The sequence below is a fragment of the Cupressus sempervirens genome, chromosome 7, assembly GCF_028749045.1.
Source record: "Cupressus sempervirens isolate cs-2001-9-10 chromosome 7, ASM2874904v1, whole genome shotgun sequence".
NCBI classification, from domain to species: Eukaryota; Viridiplantae; Streptophyta; class Pinopsida; order Cupressales; family Cupressaceae; genus Cupressus; species Cupressus sempervirens.
This window is the reverse complement of record NC_143124.1, coordinates 717112852-717128042: the sequence shown is the minus strand read 5'-3', so window position 1 is coordinate 717128042 and position 15191 is coordinate 717112852. Positions and strand designations below refer to the sequence as shown.

The 15191-nt window shown below is 37.4% G+C and overlaps 2 protein-coding genes across 2 annotated transcripts in view; both read right to left on the bottom strand.

The window, feature by feature from the left end:
• The window catches only part of LOC149549238 (protein DETOXIFICATION 44, chloroplastic-like), a 245707-nt gene that overhangs the window by 3846 nt on the left and 226670 nt on the right, over positions 1-15191 (bottom strand). The gene's annotated exons all lie outside the window — the stretch shown is intronic.
• On the bottom strand, positions 11642-13191 carry LOC149549241 (uncharacterized). The gene is made up of 4 exons (XM_089792655.1): positions 13011-13191; positions 12765-12899; positions 12275-12675; positions 11642-12170 (listed from the first exon to the last, which is right to left on the bottom strand). The coding sequence occupies exons 3-4, from the start codon at positions 12662-12664 to the stop codon at positions 11757-11759; spliced, it is 804 nt and encodes a 267-aa protein (XP_089648781.1). The 5' UTR covers positions 12665-12675; positions 12765-12899; positions 13011-13191; the 3' UTR covers positions 11642-11756.

Here is a 15191-nt window from a genome sequence, read left to right as displayed (position 1 = left end):
TGCTGGTACGTGTAATGAATGTTTCAATTGGTATTATTGAATCTACGTTCTAGTACTCTATATAACGTAGGATAATCACCATTCTACATTTTAGTGCCATTGCCTAAGTCTGAACCTGGACGTTGTTGACGAGGCAGGATGGAGTAATGGGAAGACCCTTCCTACCACGTATACAAGTAACGAACAATGATAGTGAAGAGTAAATAATCAGAGGAGATCAGTTGACACACGATTTGGTGACAGCCTAGGAAGTTTTTGTCGACTAGTACATGCAAAGAGAAGCCCTTGGGAGAGCGGTTTTGGAGAGCACGGTACGGGACAAACTTTCGGTACCACCAGTGGTGTATGATCTACTTGGACAGATCCCTTGACTATTGGCAGGAAACTTGGTACGTGGAGGAAGAAAGAGTGGAAACAGAAAGAGAGCAAAGAAGGCAACAAGTACTCGAATAGTTCACTAAAAGGACAAGGGAATGGGACTTGGAGGAGCATGATAACTCAAGGTATATAGACACTAAACCAATTCATGCCCCTGATTCCAAAAAAATATCAGAGGTGGGTGCTAGAGGAAGAAATTGAGGAGGAAGTCGCCCTGAGGATGTTACGCGTCCAACAAGAGGAAAGATGTAATCTAAGGAGACAAAGGGACCACTTCAGAATCTAAGAAGGGTTGATTGAAAATACAATCGAAGGAATAGTCAATTTGGCTATCTCTAAGACACCAAGGAAGGCAAGGTAAAGATACCCTGAAACCCCTGCATGCAAAGAGCATCGATAGGAACAAAACCCCAACCTAGGAGAAGGAGATACCGTTGAGACAAGCACCTAAGAATTAGCCTGTTAGGAGGGAGTGTTGCGACAAGAGGGAAAAACAGTAGAAGAATGACAACGGACAAACAAAAACTCCCTAGACTCATGGGGGACGACTCAAAGGACCCCGTATGTCATTGCAAAACATGCATAACCATATGGCAAGCAAGCAGAGAGAATGATTTGAATCAATAGCTAAAAGCATTTCCAGCCACACAAAGAGGAATGAATAGCCATTGAGTGGTATAGAGATTTGGAGGCAAGCAAGAAGAATACATTGAAGAATCTCCGTGCAACCTTTGAAGAAGAATTTAGACTCCTTCAGGACGATGATGAAATAGTGACAGAGATTTATAATACAAGGCAAGGGAAGAATGAATATGTCAGAGTGTATAGTAGGAGGTTGAAGGAATTGATAGGAAAACCTAACAACAAGCCTGCAGATGGATTGAAGAAAGGGTGATTTATTGAAGGGTTGACACCGTCCCTAAGAAAAAAGATGAAAATAGTTCCACCGTTAATCCTTCACCAATGCCTGTACTCATGCAATGGATATAGAAAGTGAGAACAAAACCTTCAAGGCCAAGAGGCATGGAAGCAGGAGTGAAAGCTCAGAAGAAAGTGGGATGAATCCAAGATCATCCAAGCCCGGAGGAAGGATATGATGAGATGAATGAAGGAGGTAGCAGGAAGTAAGGAAGAGAAAAGAGAAGGGAGGAACTATGGTGCATAGACTGCGAAAAGGAGGGCCATAAAAAGGGACATACCCACGAAAAGCATTTTGTGAGATCTATCAGGTGTTGGGACACGCAATCAAAGACTGTTCCTACAATCTAAAAGCACAAAAAGTGCAAGTATTCTTCACCCAGGGAGAACAATCCACACCACCCTCCACCCCTCCATGAAATAAGAATACAAAAGTCTCACCTGGAGGTTACAGAAATAATAGACAGGGGAATAATAATAACAGTAATAACAACACACCCTGAAGAGCAATCCAATATGATTCTAAGGGAAGACCTATGATCCAATGTAGGCAGTGCAATGAATGGGGGCATTTTGCAAGAAACTGTCAGAATGCAGGAGGACAAAATGGAGGAACGTTTTGTAAATGGTGTAGACCAGACAATCGTGAGGATGCGAAATGCCTTAGGCAAAAAGGGGTGAACATGCTGGATATTGCAGAACGAGAAAAATAAGTCCTTGCTATCACAAGAATGCAAGCCAAGAAACTTGTTTACCCAGATGCTGCTATGGAAAAGGAAACATCTCATGAAGCAAGAAAAGACATTCAAGACAACATGATAGCAGAAGGGAAGGCAAGTACGAATAAACTTCCTACCAACCGACCTATACCGAGCATCATGAAACAAGTATCAGAGACCACTATTCTGGTGAAAATTGCTGATCTATTGGAAACAAAACCTCAGCTACAGGTAGCATTAACAGAGGGAGTAAGCATCAAAGGGATACCCCCTAAAGAGGAGAAGAAAGAGGAAGCACAAGTAGGAAAGGAGAACAACACCCTATTCACCATAGAGCTAGGGAGGACACCAACGGTGGTCAAAATCGAAATAATGGGGTATAAACTATCAAATACTATTATCGATGGAGGATCTGGTGTAAATGTCTTATCTAAGGAAACATGGAAGGCAATAGGGAAACCCACACTTTGGCCACCCATGTATTCTAACCAAGCCAATAGGAACCCTGATGGGGCAAAAGGTGATAATCGGTACACAACAGCTCTTTCTGGATTTTGTGGTGATCGCCTTAGAAAAGAAAGGGTACGATGCACTGTTGGGAAGAGGATGGCTAGTCACAGCAAAGGCCACCCATAATTGGAAGAGAAATAACTTGTCCATAGAGGTAGATAGTAGAAAGTACACAATAGACCTATGAAACCAATTTGTGAGTCAGGACCTAGCATCGAATTTTGAGTCAGAGGCTAAAGATAGAGAAGGGGTGGACCTAGATGGAGTGCTCTGGTTGGGGGAGTGCTTGGAAGATGAGACAAGCTCTCTTAATGGCTTGTTTCATTGGCAGATGGGAAACTATGAAGTATTTCAGCTAGAATGTAATATGTTGCAAACCCAAAAAGCCGAATCAGAGGAAGGATATCTTGGGCGCTATAAGGAATACAGGGAGGGTGCGGTTGTTATCAACAATAAACTAGCACATATATTTGAGGACAAAGTAGAATACAAGGGGGCCGAGCTGTAGACTATAAACCTTGGTGAAAAGGATCAACCCAAGGAGATTCTTACAGGGGACCACTGGGATCCAGTGTTCAACTTTTAAAGTTTTCTTGGAGTATAAGGACGCCCTTGCTTGGATGTACATGGACTTGAAAGGAGTACCTCCGAAGTTATGTGTCCATTGGATACCACTAGTACTAGAAGCAAGACCAGTATGCAAACGGCCATACCAAATGAATAAGAACTAGGCAGCCAAAGTTCAAGAAGAAATCACGAAAATGCTTGAGGCTGGGATAATATTCAAAGTACAAACCAGTGAGTGAGTATCTCCTATAGTCATATCATTGAAGAAGGATGACAACCAAATCTGGATATGTGTTGACTTCAGATGCGTGAACGTAGTAACTATAAAAGATCCTTTTCCAATTTCCTTTACAGATAGCATCTTGGAAGAGGTAGCCGGCCATGAAATGCACTCCTTCATGAACAGATTTTCAGGATATAATCAAATCAATATTGCTGAGAAGGATAAGCTAAAGACTACATTTATCGTTGAAGATGGGGTGTATGCCTGTAATAGAATGTCGTTTGGGCTGTGCAATGCACAAACCACGTTTCAAAGGATCATACTACATATCTTCGATGGTATGTTAGTATGGAATTTTAGAGCCTTTTTGAATGATTGGTTCGTCTACAGTGGAAAGGAGAATCATCTCAAAGTCATTTGTGAAAGCATGGATCGATGTCAAAGAGCAAGGTTGGCCTTGAACCTAAAGAAATATAGATTTATGGTCATACAAAGCAGACTTCTTGGTCATATAGTATGCAAGGAAGGATTGAAAACATATCTCGACAAGATCAGGGTCATTTTAGATATGGAAGCTCCATCAGATGTAATTGGTGTCAAGTCCTTAGGATACGTAGGAAGATGTAGACTGCTAGGGCTAGACCCCTTCCCACTCCCATAGTTTTTACTACAGCTAATGGGAAGTAGAAGAGGAAGATGTAGACTAGTTTCATATGGTATTGTCATTTGTATTTGCTAATTTTGCTTATCTTTTTACAAAGACAATTTGCCAATTTTAGTTTTCTTCACAGTTTAGAGTCTCTAACTATGGCTGCCCGCCATCGATATTCCACATGAAGGTGCAATTTTGTTACATATTGCATTATATATATATATATATATATATATATATATATATATATATATCACAGCTTGTTTGGCTTGTTCACTCATTTATTGACTCATTAGATGCATATTCCTTATTGATTTTTGCAAAAAAAATGCAATTCTAATTAAATTTTAAGTCATTTAAAAAATTCCCAATATTTTTCTAAGAACTTACTAATTTATCTCCAATATTTGCCCAAAAAATATTTTTTGCCTTGCTGATAAGTGGCTGAGAACAAGATTTTGAACTATGGTTATGCACATCTAGTGAAGTTGAAGATTAATACTTATTCAATCGGGAATTAAGTTTTTGCAAATAATATTTGGTGGGGCTAGTTTCGTTTGGGTAAACATATTTGATTTTTGTCTTGGCCAGCAAATGAAGTGGTGGCATGAATGTAGAAGTTCCACTGGACAAATACTATTAACAAATTATTTTAAGATTGGTAATTTCCATAAATTAAATCGTTTGTTGTGACACTTTTTTGGGAAATAAATTTTTATAGTTGGATAGCGTCAATTATTTTCATGACAATAATTGCGTGAGCACCATCAAAGACAAATAATTATATGCTATATCTTTAGCGGAGGACTTTATTAGCTGATTCAATAACAAAATGATTATGTGTCATGACTATTCAGCTTCCATAATGTGAATAGAGATTGGTTCATGAGGTTCAAAATAATTTAGAGTAGACTATATGCTGCTTATTTCATAAATCCAGAGTATTATTGACAACATCATTCATTTGAACATTACCATTCTCTACAGAATTTTAAAATCGCCGGCAGATACCTAGCATCAAGAGGGTGTAGAGACAATTGGATGGCACTAATATAGAATCAGTGGGGTTTTGTACTGGTGCTTGTTTTCATATTTCCGTTTGTGAATAATATTATGGGTTGAAGGCATTGTATTGGCAGCTGAAAATAAATGTATTAAAGATTAATATATCTGATGCTTATGTTTGAAATAATGAAACAATGACTTGGGCATACTAATGGTTGGGAGGGAATAATATTGGAGTTGTCGCGAATCATTTTGAGTCCTATAGAAAACCAAAGGCTTCCTTACCACTGGCATCCACCATAGTTTGGAGGCATTTGTGTTGCTATCAAGCTGCTAAGGGGAATCGACGTGACACGCTAGTTGTGCATCAATATTTGGTTGGTGCTACCGCATCCCTTACAGCTTATTGTTGAGACTCAGAATCACCGATATGACATGGGAATTCCTTTATTAATACAGATTGGAATTACACTATCAAGCAACAAAAAAACTGAAGATTTTATAAGGATATTACAATGATCAAATTCCTTGGGAGGTGCTATGAAGCTAGCCATTTGAGGAAAAGTGTATTATTATTCTAATTTTGGAGTTTCCTCAACAGCTGGACATTGTTCGCATCCATCTTTTGAATAAATTACGATGAGCTGAAAAACTCAAAAATCAAAAGATTATTAGAAGAATGTTGGTAAACCCTCAACAGTTTTTATTACATCCCAATTTTCGACCCAATTTAAAATGTTCATATAGCCGTTGAGGTTCATATGAAGTCAGTTGATAGTTAAATTTGTTATAATCTTGCGAAATGGTAAGATGGTTGTCGTTATAATTTCATATGAAGATAACATGCTAGACGATTATTTATTGTGAATTCATGGAATTGAAAAGGCAGTTAGCTGTTATGATTATTTATGATTAGTAACTTGTTATGGTAATATGATTTAACTGTGGGGAATTTCCTTGTAGGGAGCACGTCAAAGGGGTGGAAGCATTGTCAAAAAGGAATTGGGCATGGAGGGGCATGACCATCACTGAGCAAATAGGTACAAGCCTTGAACCACCAATGCTAAGGATAATGACTAGGTAGACAAGAGTGTATGTTGGATGACCATGGGCTAACTTGTTAAATTACATATCATTTAATAGTAAAAGAGATTAGTAAGCATGAATTGGAAATTGAGCGAGTTTGTACCTTTGTAATTGTGTTGTTGGTTGGAGCCTTCTAATGTATAATCACGTTGACATCATGATACCTACATATCTATACATGTACATACATGTATATGTGTACATATGTAAACCAACTTTATATATATAAAGACGTATACGCATACTTGATATATGTCATATGCATAAGAAATATATGGTTTGGGTTTACACATGTACACATTTATACATACATATATATAGGTATCTATAGATACCATGATGCTATATACTAAGACAACATTATTTCTTTCACCTTGGCGGTGGTCTAATATTATTTCATGCGTGTCAACCTTTCATATTCTTTTTTTATTTCCATTGGGCCTTATAAGTTGAGATGGCCATTTTAAATTATTTATGCCGATGACTCCTTGTTGGTATTGTAACTCCTCCACCGCTACCACCTCGTTCTTTTTTTATAACCGAGCATGGATTGATTATTTAGTTTGAAACTCTTGCTGCCGTGGAGATAGATATACCTCAGCCTGCTCTTGATTGGGGATCGATCAATTTAAATCTCTTATTCTGTTTATGCGTGAAATTGGATTGCAGTCCTGTCATAGCGTTTATAATCTTGATATGGAATCAAGTTATTCTCTCAGGTTGTAGAGTGACGAGGCATCCTCATCTCGTATGGTGGATTTGACCACAAACCAAACACCTAGTAACAAGCTAAGCTTGACCCACGATACAGGTTCAATTCCTGATAGTATCATTTATGGTTCTTTGGTATGGTAATTTATTTACTCGTTCATGGTTTTTGATGAGCCTCAATCTTTGCTGCAACTTCATATATTCCTAGATCACGTGTTTAATCTATTCAATACTAGCATATGTGAACTTGTATGTTGGACTGGGATGCTTCCCTGTTATTTTTCATATATTAAATCTGCATGGAATTAGATGAGTATCGGTACATTTGAGTTATGTACCTTTGTGGTCTGGGTCAGTTGTACTCATATGCAAAGGCTTTCTTTCATTTTGGCTATACATGCATACTTTCATCAACAAATGGTGATTCACTTAGTCTTCTCCTCTCTTAACCCAGTTTTCTTTATTCCATCACATGCTGGTAACGTGGATTGTTTTCCTGTCGCAGAGCTCTCACTATGATGAATGGTAAATATGTGACTATGGTTTGTTATGAGAATGAGATGTGGCCATTAACTGCTACCATTTATTTCTAAGGTATAAATTGTGGTTCCTATCTTCATGACAATAGCATTTAATCTATATTCTTTTCTTTATCATATGGTTATCGTGCATGACTTTCATGATCTCACTCCACTACCTTTCAAAACACTGTCATTAGCGGAATGCTACTGGAAAGTAATATAAGTTTCATCTGCAATGCTTCAGACTGGGTTTGGGCATAATTGAGATGACTGTATTGTATAATCAATGATCAAATTTCATTTGAGGAACAACCCAAGAATTCATCCATGAGGACCAGCATGGTCAAGATGAAGGGTGAGAATAGAAATTCTCCTGCACAATAAAGTAAACATAAATCAGAAATGAATAATCACATCTAAACATCTAAGTCAACTCATGCTAGTCCATTGTTTAGTTCTTGGTGCCCAATCAAATAGTGGGATGATACTCTAGTTCTAGGATGCTCAGTGGCTAGTTAAGTTGCTCCATGTTTACTTTCGGGTAGGGAGGGCCTTTCTTGTTAGAGATTGTGTGGGGATAAATGAAAGTGAAAGCTTACAGAATATTGCTAATGGAAAACAGATAACTATTCTAGATTTTACTCCCAAAAAGTTTCTATGAAAGTGATCACTTGGAATATTAGAGGGATGAACAGTATTCACAAACTTGATATTGTTCGAAATTCCTAATATTTTAGTGCTCCAGGAAACTAAAATGGAAAAAGAAAAAGCTGAAAAGCTTAAATCTTTTAATAATTATTGTATTATGGCAAGTAGTTCTAAAAGTGCTTCTGGAGGAACGATGATCTTGTGGAAACAGTCTTTATTCTCTGGTAATTTGCTTGATGCTAATAAACATTTATTGGTGGTCAAGTTAAAGAGTAATGACCAAAATAACTATTGGTATATAGTTAATGTGTATGTGCCCAATAACAAGAACTCTAAAAAAATGTTTTGGGAGTCTTTATCTAAGGTAAAGAGTGTTGACTATAATGGCAGATGGCTTTTCTTGGGGGATTTTAATGTTCCTCTTTATGAGCATGAAAAAAAAGGTGGAAATGCAAGTCAACTGGAAGGGAGACTAGATCTAATGGATTTTACAAACAAGGAGGGATTAATGAACTTAGATCTTCAAGGGATTGAGTTTACTTGGAGTAACAAAAAGAGTGGAAAATGAAAGCATCCAAGCTCGGTTCGATAGAGTCTTAATATCTCCAGACTGGACTAAAGGTTTTGTGTGTAAGCTAAAGGCTATCCAGAAGATAGCTTCTAACCATTTTTCTCTTTTATTTATGGCGGAGGTTGGTCAAATCAGGAAAAATTCCCTGTTTAGATTTGAGTAAATGTGGATGCAGCATCCACAGTTTGAGGATCGGCTTGTGGAATGGTGGAACATAAACATTAAAGCAACAGCCTTATACCGTGTGGCTTCAAACCTTAGACATGTTAAAAAGAAAGTTGGAGAATGGAATTGTTGGGTGGATATTTTGCAACCGACAGTTTTGGGTAAAAATTCAGTAGCAAAATAGGATGACTAGCCACAACGTGTGAGACAGTCTCTCTCCTGCCTTAAAGGGAAGGCTCCCCCTTCTCACCATTCCTTGGATCAACTCAAGGTAAGCAATAAGTCGAGAGATCTTGTAAACAGGGTGTTACTAATATCCTTTCTTCTTAACTTTCAAGAAAGGATCCACTTACTCGTAGAACGAATAATGGGCAAGGTAAATCTCTAACTACACTTCTATCAAGAGTTGGAAACATTGATACCGATAAATCTTCACTAACTCAAAGGCTAGCTAAAAATGCACCGGTTTGGCTCTAAGTCCGGTCGTACTTCTATATGGTAAAAGTTTTACAATTAGGGCACAAAGACTCCTAAAAGTAAGAACAATCTAACTATTTTGTGAATTAAGATGAAAATACAAGCTATAGACAAAGCTTCTAGCTATTGATTTTCACAATTGTTCCTGGTCAAAGCTCGGGCTTCAATTGTTTCTTAACTCTTTCCTATGCTCTTTTATTGAACACACAATAATAACATGAATCAAGACAATAGGCACAAATTACAGTCAAAGCTTCTAATTTGTTCTATCACAATTGCTTCCAGTCAAAGCTTCGAATCCAATTGCTTCTTTTATTCACTTTTCTCCCAAATTCATACTACACAATCAAAGTTATGCTTGCACAAATGTGGCAGAGCTTTTTTGCATAAAAAAAAGATGATTTTTACAATGAGGGGGCACTCCTTTATATAGGCATAGGAGTTGAGAAAAAGGTGGAGGAAAAAGTGGGAGCAACTCAACCAAAATAACGAGAATCGGAATTGTATCAGAATCGGCATGGCCAAATCGAATCGTGAATCGTCGGTGAATCGGCGATGAATCAGCAAATTTGAAAAAACCCTTTAAATGTAGAGATTTTAACAATTTAAGACTTATTTCATGCACCCTTTATTGAATATAACTTAAACACACTATAACATCACCAAATAGAAGTTAAAACTTAACATACATAAACATGAAACAAAAAATCCATCACATACGTAACTATGTTATCATTATGTACTAACATGTAAATTGTAGGCTAGCTGAAGTAAATAATAATTAAATGATCATAATGATTCAAATCATAGAATGTATGTAAGATGAAATCATGAAGATCTATAAGACATCAAATCATAAATGTATGTATAAATCTAAGATGAAGATCCATGATAGTTTGAAACGTATGTCTATCAGTGATTCAGTATCATTATCAATATCTATACAGTGTAAACAAAATATAAAAACAAGGCTCCAGCTCAAGCCTCATCATCCTCTAGCTCTGCTGCAGCCTCAACCTCAGCCTCTGAGTATCCAGTGTGCCTACGAGAAAGGCGTCTAAGGTAGGTCCTAGAGGACTGTCGATCCATGTCCCCTGCATGGGCAATGGGCTCACGAACAATGTCACTAGGGCCTGCATCTGTGCATGCGCGTGTGCGTCTACCAATGCCTAAACATGCTCTAGCTGCCTCCTCTGCCTTGGCCCCAGCCTCAATCTCTACATCCACCTGGTCAACCCACGCGCGTCTTCCTCAGTGAAGACTGGTTTCACAGTCTCTGTGATCCACTCTAATTCTAGATCAATCTCCTCTAGAATGATCGGAGAGGAGTTAACACCCAAAATCTGTTTGATCCTAAGACGAAGGTTGTAATGAACGAAGACAAGATCATTCAACCTCTGCACTGTCAACCTATTTCTCCTCTTCGAGTGGATGTGCTCGAACATGGACCAACTGCACTCACATCCAGAAGCGCTGCTCGGCTAACTTAGAATACGGATGACAATTTTTTGAAGGTTTGGGGTTGTGGCCCCAAACATTTGCCACCATCTATCTGAAATAAGGAAAAACAAAAACAATTAGTCTCATTTACAAATTACAACTCTAAAATTAATGCATTATACATGGTTACCGAGAGACCCATCTCCCCCCTAAAAGTCACGTCTTGGAGACTTTTCGCGTCTCCAGAGACCTCAAAAAAGGTTGGAGACTTCATGACGAAGTCTCCTGAAGTCTCCCCGTCTCCTAAACCAAAAAGTGAAGTCTCTCCGAAGTCTCCTGATAAAACTTAAATGTAAAATATAATATTAAATAATTTTATATATTTTAGCCCTCATTTTAATGTTTTTAATGCAAAAATTAAGACCACCGACAATTTAAATGATTAAATCATTTAAAATATTTTATTTAATAAATTAATAACTTTAAAAACATTAGAAACACTTTTAAAAAAATATTTTTATTTGACAGTTTAAATGATTAAATCATTTAAAATATTTTTGGAGAGATGATTTTTTGGAGAGCATGATAGCTAAAGACCTTGAGATGGATGATCACAACCTTGTGGAGTAGATGATAGTACCATCGACATACTAATACTAAATATATTTCTGTTTTTTGTTTATTGTACAAAGTGTTTATTTTTGTTTGCATATCGGCAATTCAGCATCAAACTATACTTTTTTGAATTTAAAATTTGAATATGTAATGATAATCTCAGCGATTATCAATCTGATATGATGGTGATCATATGCAATATTCGAAAAACAAATGTCTATGAGATACAATATTGTGATCATGTGAGTTTTGAAATCTATGACTCTATGAGTCTATTTTAATTTTTAATGTGACATTACTATTATTATTTACTTTAGTCTTACAGTATTACTATTTTCAAATTTTGTATTTACTTTTAGTATTAGACTCTTTAAACTATTAAAAAAAATTTGCCATCTCCAAGTACCCACGTCTCCTATTTGAAAAATTGCCGTACCGGTACCAGTACCAGTACCGGAGACCTCGAAGTCTCCCCGTCTCCCGGTGATCTTGGCATTATATAATCAACTTTAAGTTTAGAATCTAGATTCATGAACATTGAATATATTATTTAATTTTTACCTGGCTGTAGTGTTGTCTGAGCATTTATGGCCATCCTGCCAGAGAAAAGTGGCCCCTCTTTATTGTTGAACTGGTCTAGATCAACAATCACAACAGCGCTGTCTTCATTGCTACTCAACCTCTGAATCACTGTGCATAAGCCAGTGAGAACCTTCGCATCCACCTTGAACTCAAGACGGAAATGAAATGCCGGATTCAGATAGTAAGCTACTGCATGGATGGGTTGATGTAGCTGACTCTGCCATCTCCTATCAATGTCCCAAATAGGGCCATACCTCTTCTGCACTCCTGCATATTGGGCTCTGATGGCCTCCTTGGCCCTATCCATGCCCTCATAAATGTAGCCCCTAGAGGGCTTCTCCCCATCAACAGTTCGTAGCAAAGCTACAAGGGGCTCAGTGACCTACATATAAAGTAAAACAAAAAATTTCAGTCAAAACTTAAATATAAAATAATATAACTTAAAGTAAAAGTAAACTACTAAATGTTAAATTGCAATAAATTTACCTTAAGGATTTCTCTAGCGGGTTTCCAAATACCGTCCTTATCAAATATGCAATCCGCCACATCTATCCCTGCAGTGGTTGTAGCATAGGAAGAGGAAATCCATTCCCGCCCAAAAAACATGCTCCTCAATTCATCCCTTAATGTCAACAAGGACTGCAGGGTGATGAAATTCGAGGCAAACCTTGTGATACCTGGGCGAGCTAACTCCTTGCCTCCTGTGTACTTCCTCATTGTGCTAAGGACAAATGAATGATTATAAATTAACTTGCATATATTTTTTGCCCTTTTCACACATGACTTGACAAACTCAAGTTTGCCAATTTCCTCCAACATGAGGTCAATGTAGTGTGCCGCACAAGGGGACCAAAATATGGTGGGGTGCCTCTCCATCAAAAGTTTACCTACAACAATTTTAAGTCAATTAGAAATTCAAATTTCAAAATTCAAATAAATTTATTTTCAAAACCTGAAAAGTTAAAAGTTTACTTACAACATCATAACTTGTTGCATTATCTGTCACCACCTGGATCACATTTTGTTCCCCCACCTCTGCTATGACTTCCTAAGTATGTGGCATTTTTTACATGTGCAGAAGCATCAATGGATTTGATGGACATGGTATATCCTACATGTAACAAAACAACGAATTATAATATTAAATGGATCATCAACAAATTAGCATTCAACAAATCAAAATTTACAATTATGTATGTAGGAAAGTAGAATGATCAATCACCTCCACAAGATACAAGAAAATTGAGGAGTGTCCTATTCCTCCTATCTGTCCAACCATCAGTCATGATGGTGCAACCCTTTGCAATCCACTCTTTTCAGTTCTCCTCGAGCTCAACCCTCATGTCCTTTACCATCTCATCCAAGAGGTATCCGCTCAACTCAGCCTCAGTTGGGGCTTTAAACTCTGGACCACAAATAGCAACTGCATCTATCATGTTCTGCCAATAAGGAGCCCTGTCACAAACAAAAATTTAGATGTCAAGGACTCAAATTATAAAACAAGTAGATATAATTAAAGTTTTACTTTTACTTTTAATTTTAACTTAAAAAAAAAACAAAGAAAAAAGAATCAACTACCTAGCTGCAATAAATAGAATGTTGCAAAAGTACCAAAATTTGCATATCTCCTTTCTGGCAGCATCATGAATCTCCTTGTTCAAACCCATGCCCTCAAGCGTGGGTTGGGAACCAGGAGTAGTGCGGGGCATGAAGTAACTATCCATTTTGTTTTTCCGCACTCTAGGCTGCAATAGGTTGGTGTGGGACTCTGTCTTAGTATGCGACCGACTAGACCTAGCACTAGCACGAGCAGAAGAACTAGGATAAAAAGGAGGCCTAGAAGAACCCTCTCCAACACAATCTACGGATGCGGAAGCTGATGCAGATGCAGATGCAGATGTGGATGCGGCTGCGGATGCGGGAACATGGAAGCCAATACCCCTTAACCCTTCAAGTTGTATTTTCCTATTTGTTTTGTCTTTTTCAATTTTTTCTAATGCCATTAAGCAAGTGCGTTTTGCCTCAGGAATTTGGTGAGTGCAAATTGTAACATCGTGTCCAAGTATAGCAGCAATGTGGTATTTCAATCTATAAATACCTCTAGTAGTTATTTTTTCTTTACAAAACATACATTTTGTTTGATATTTGGTTCTTTCAAGAAACTCTTCGTTATATTTTTAACATTCATCTTTTTTACCCATTGCGAATTTGCGAAAAATGAGAGCAAAGGCTGCTGCAATAATTTTTTTAATGTAAAATATCAAAGTTTGAAGCTAATAAAAGCTACAAAACAACAAACCCTAGTTTTCAACTTAGTAAAAATAAAGAACACTCAAGATTTAAACTAAAAATCTTGAAAACTATAAAAATTTAACAAAAAATGCATAATACACTAAAAATTTAAGAAAAAATGCATAATACACTAACATGCAAAAAAAAAAGAGCACTTACCTCTTGCAAATGAGTTGAAGAGTGTTGATATTGGCTCCTTAATGCTCTCAATGCAATTGATGGCCTCCCCAAATGGACTGCTGATCTCTTTGGTGCTCTTCTTTCTTGCCAGTTAGAAACCTATGGCTTTTCTTTTCTCTTCTTCTCTCTCACTTTTCCTCTCTTCTACTCATGCTTAACAAATAGAAGACCCTTTTGGGTTATAACAAAGATAATAGGTCAAAAAGAAAGTTAAAAAAAAAAGTTTTTTTTTTTTTTAATTTACAACTCCATACTTTTCTGGCTGCGGGCGATTTCTTGCCCATTTTTTCATCCGATTTATGCGATTTTTTTTGATGAATCGCCGATATCGGCGATTCATCCAAAAAAATCGGGTGTGGCGATTCTCGCTCCAAAAAAATCGCCCACCTTGAATCTTATCGCTGAATCGCCGATTCACGCGATTTACGAGCGATTCTGTTTACTATGAACTCAACCAACTTTGACCTAGTCTAACTATAGGAGAAAAAATAGGGTTACTTGCAACTGCACATGCAACTTGCATTACATCTTTTACATACACATGTAACTCACATTACATGTAATTACACATCTTCATGCAATGCATCCTCTCCAACTACAAACATGAAAGAAGAAGAAAGAAGATGGAAGAGAAGGAAACAATCCTAAAGGGCCTTGTACTTGACGATGCAATCCCAGATGATAACAGGATTGGGAGTTCCTGTACCTTGTACTGTTGCATTCACATTGATAACCATGGTCTTGCATCTTTTGATAACCTTTGACTGTGATGAATTGTCCGTTGTCATGTGGAAACTTGATGTGATCCACCTTTTCTCGTTCAAGTTGTTGTGAATTCTCCTTTGTAGATAGGCACATTCTGGATTCTCTGACATTTTGAAAACCTTCTTGACGATGTCCGGATGTACATTTGGAACAACTTTCCATTAGC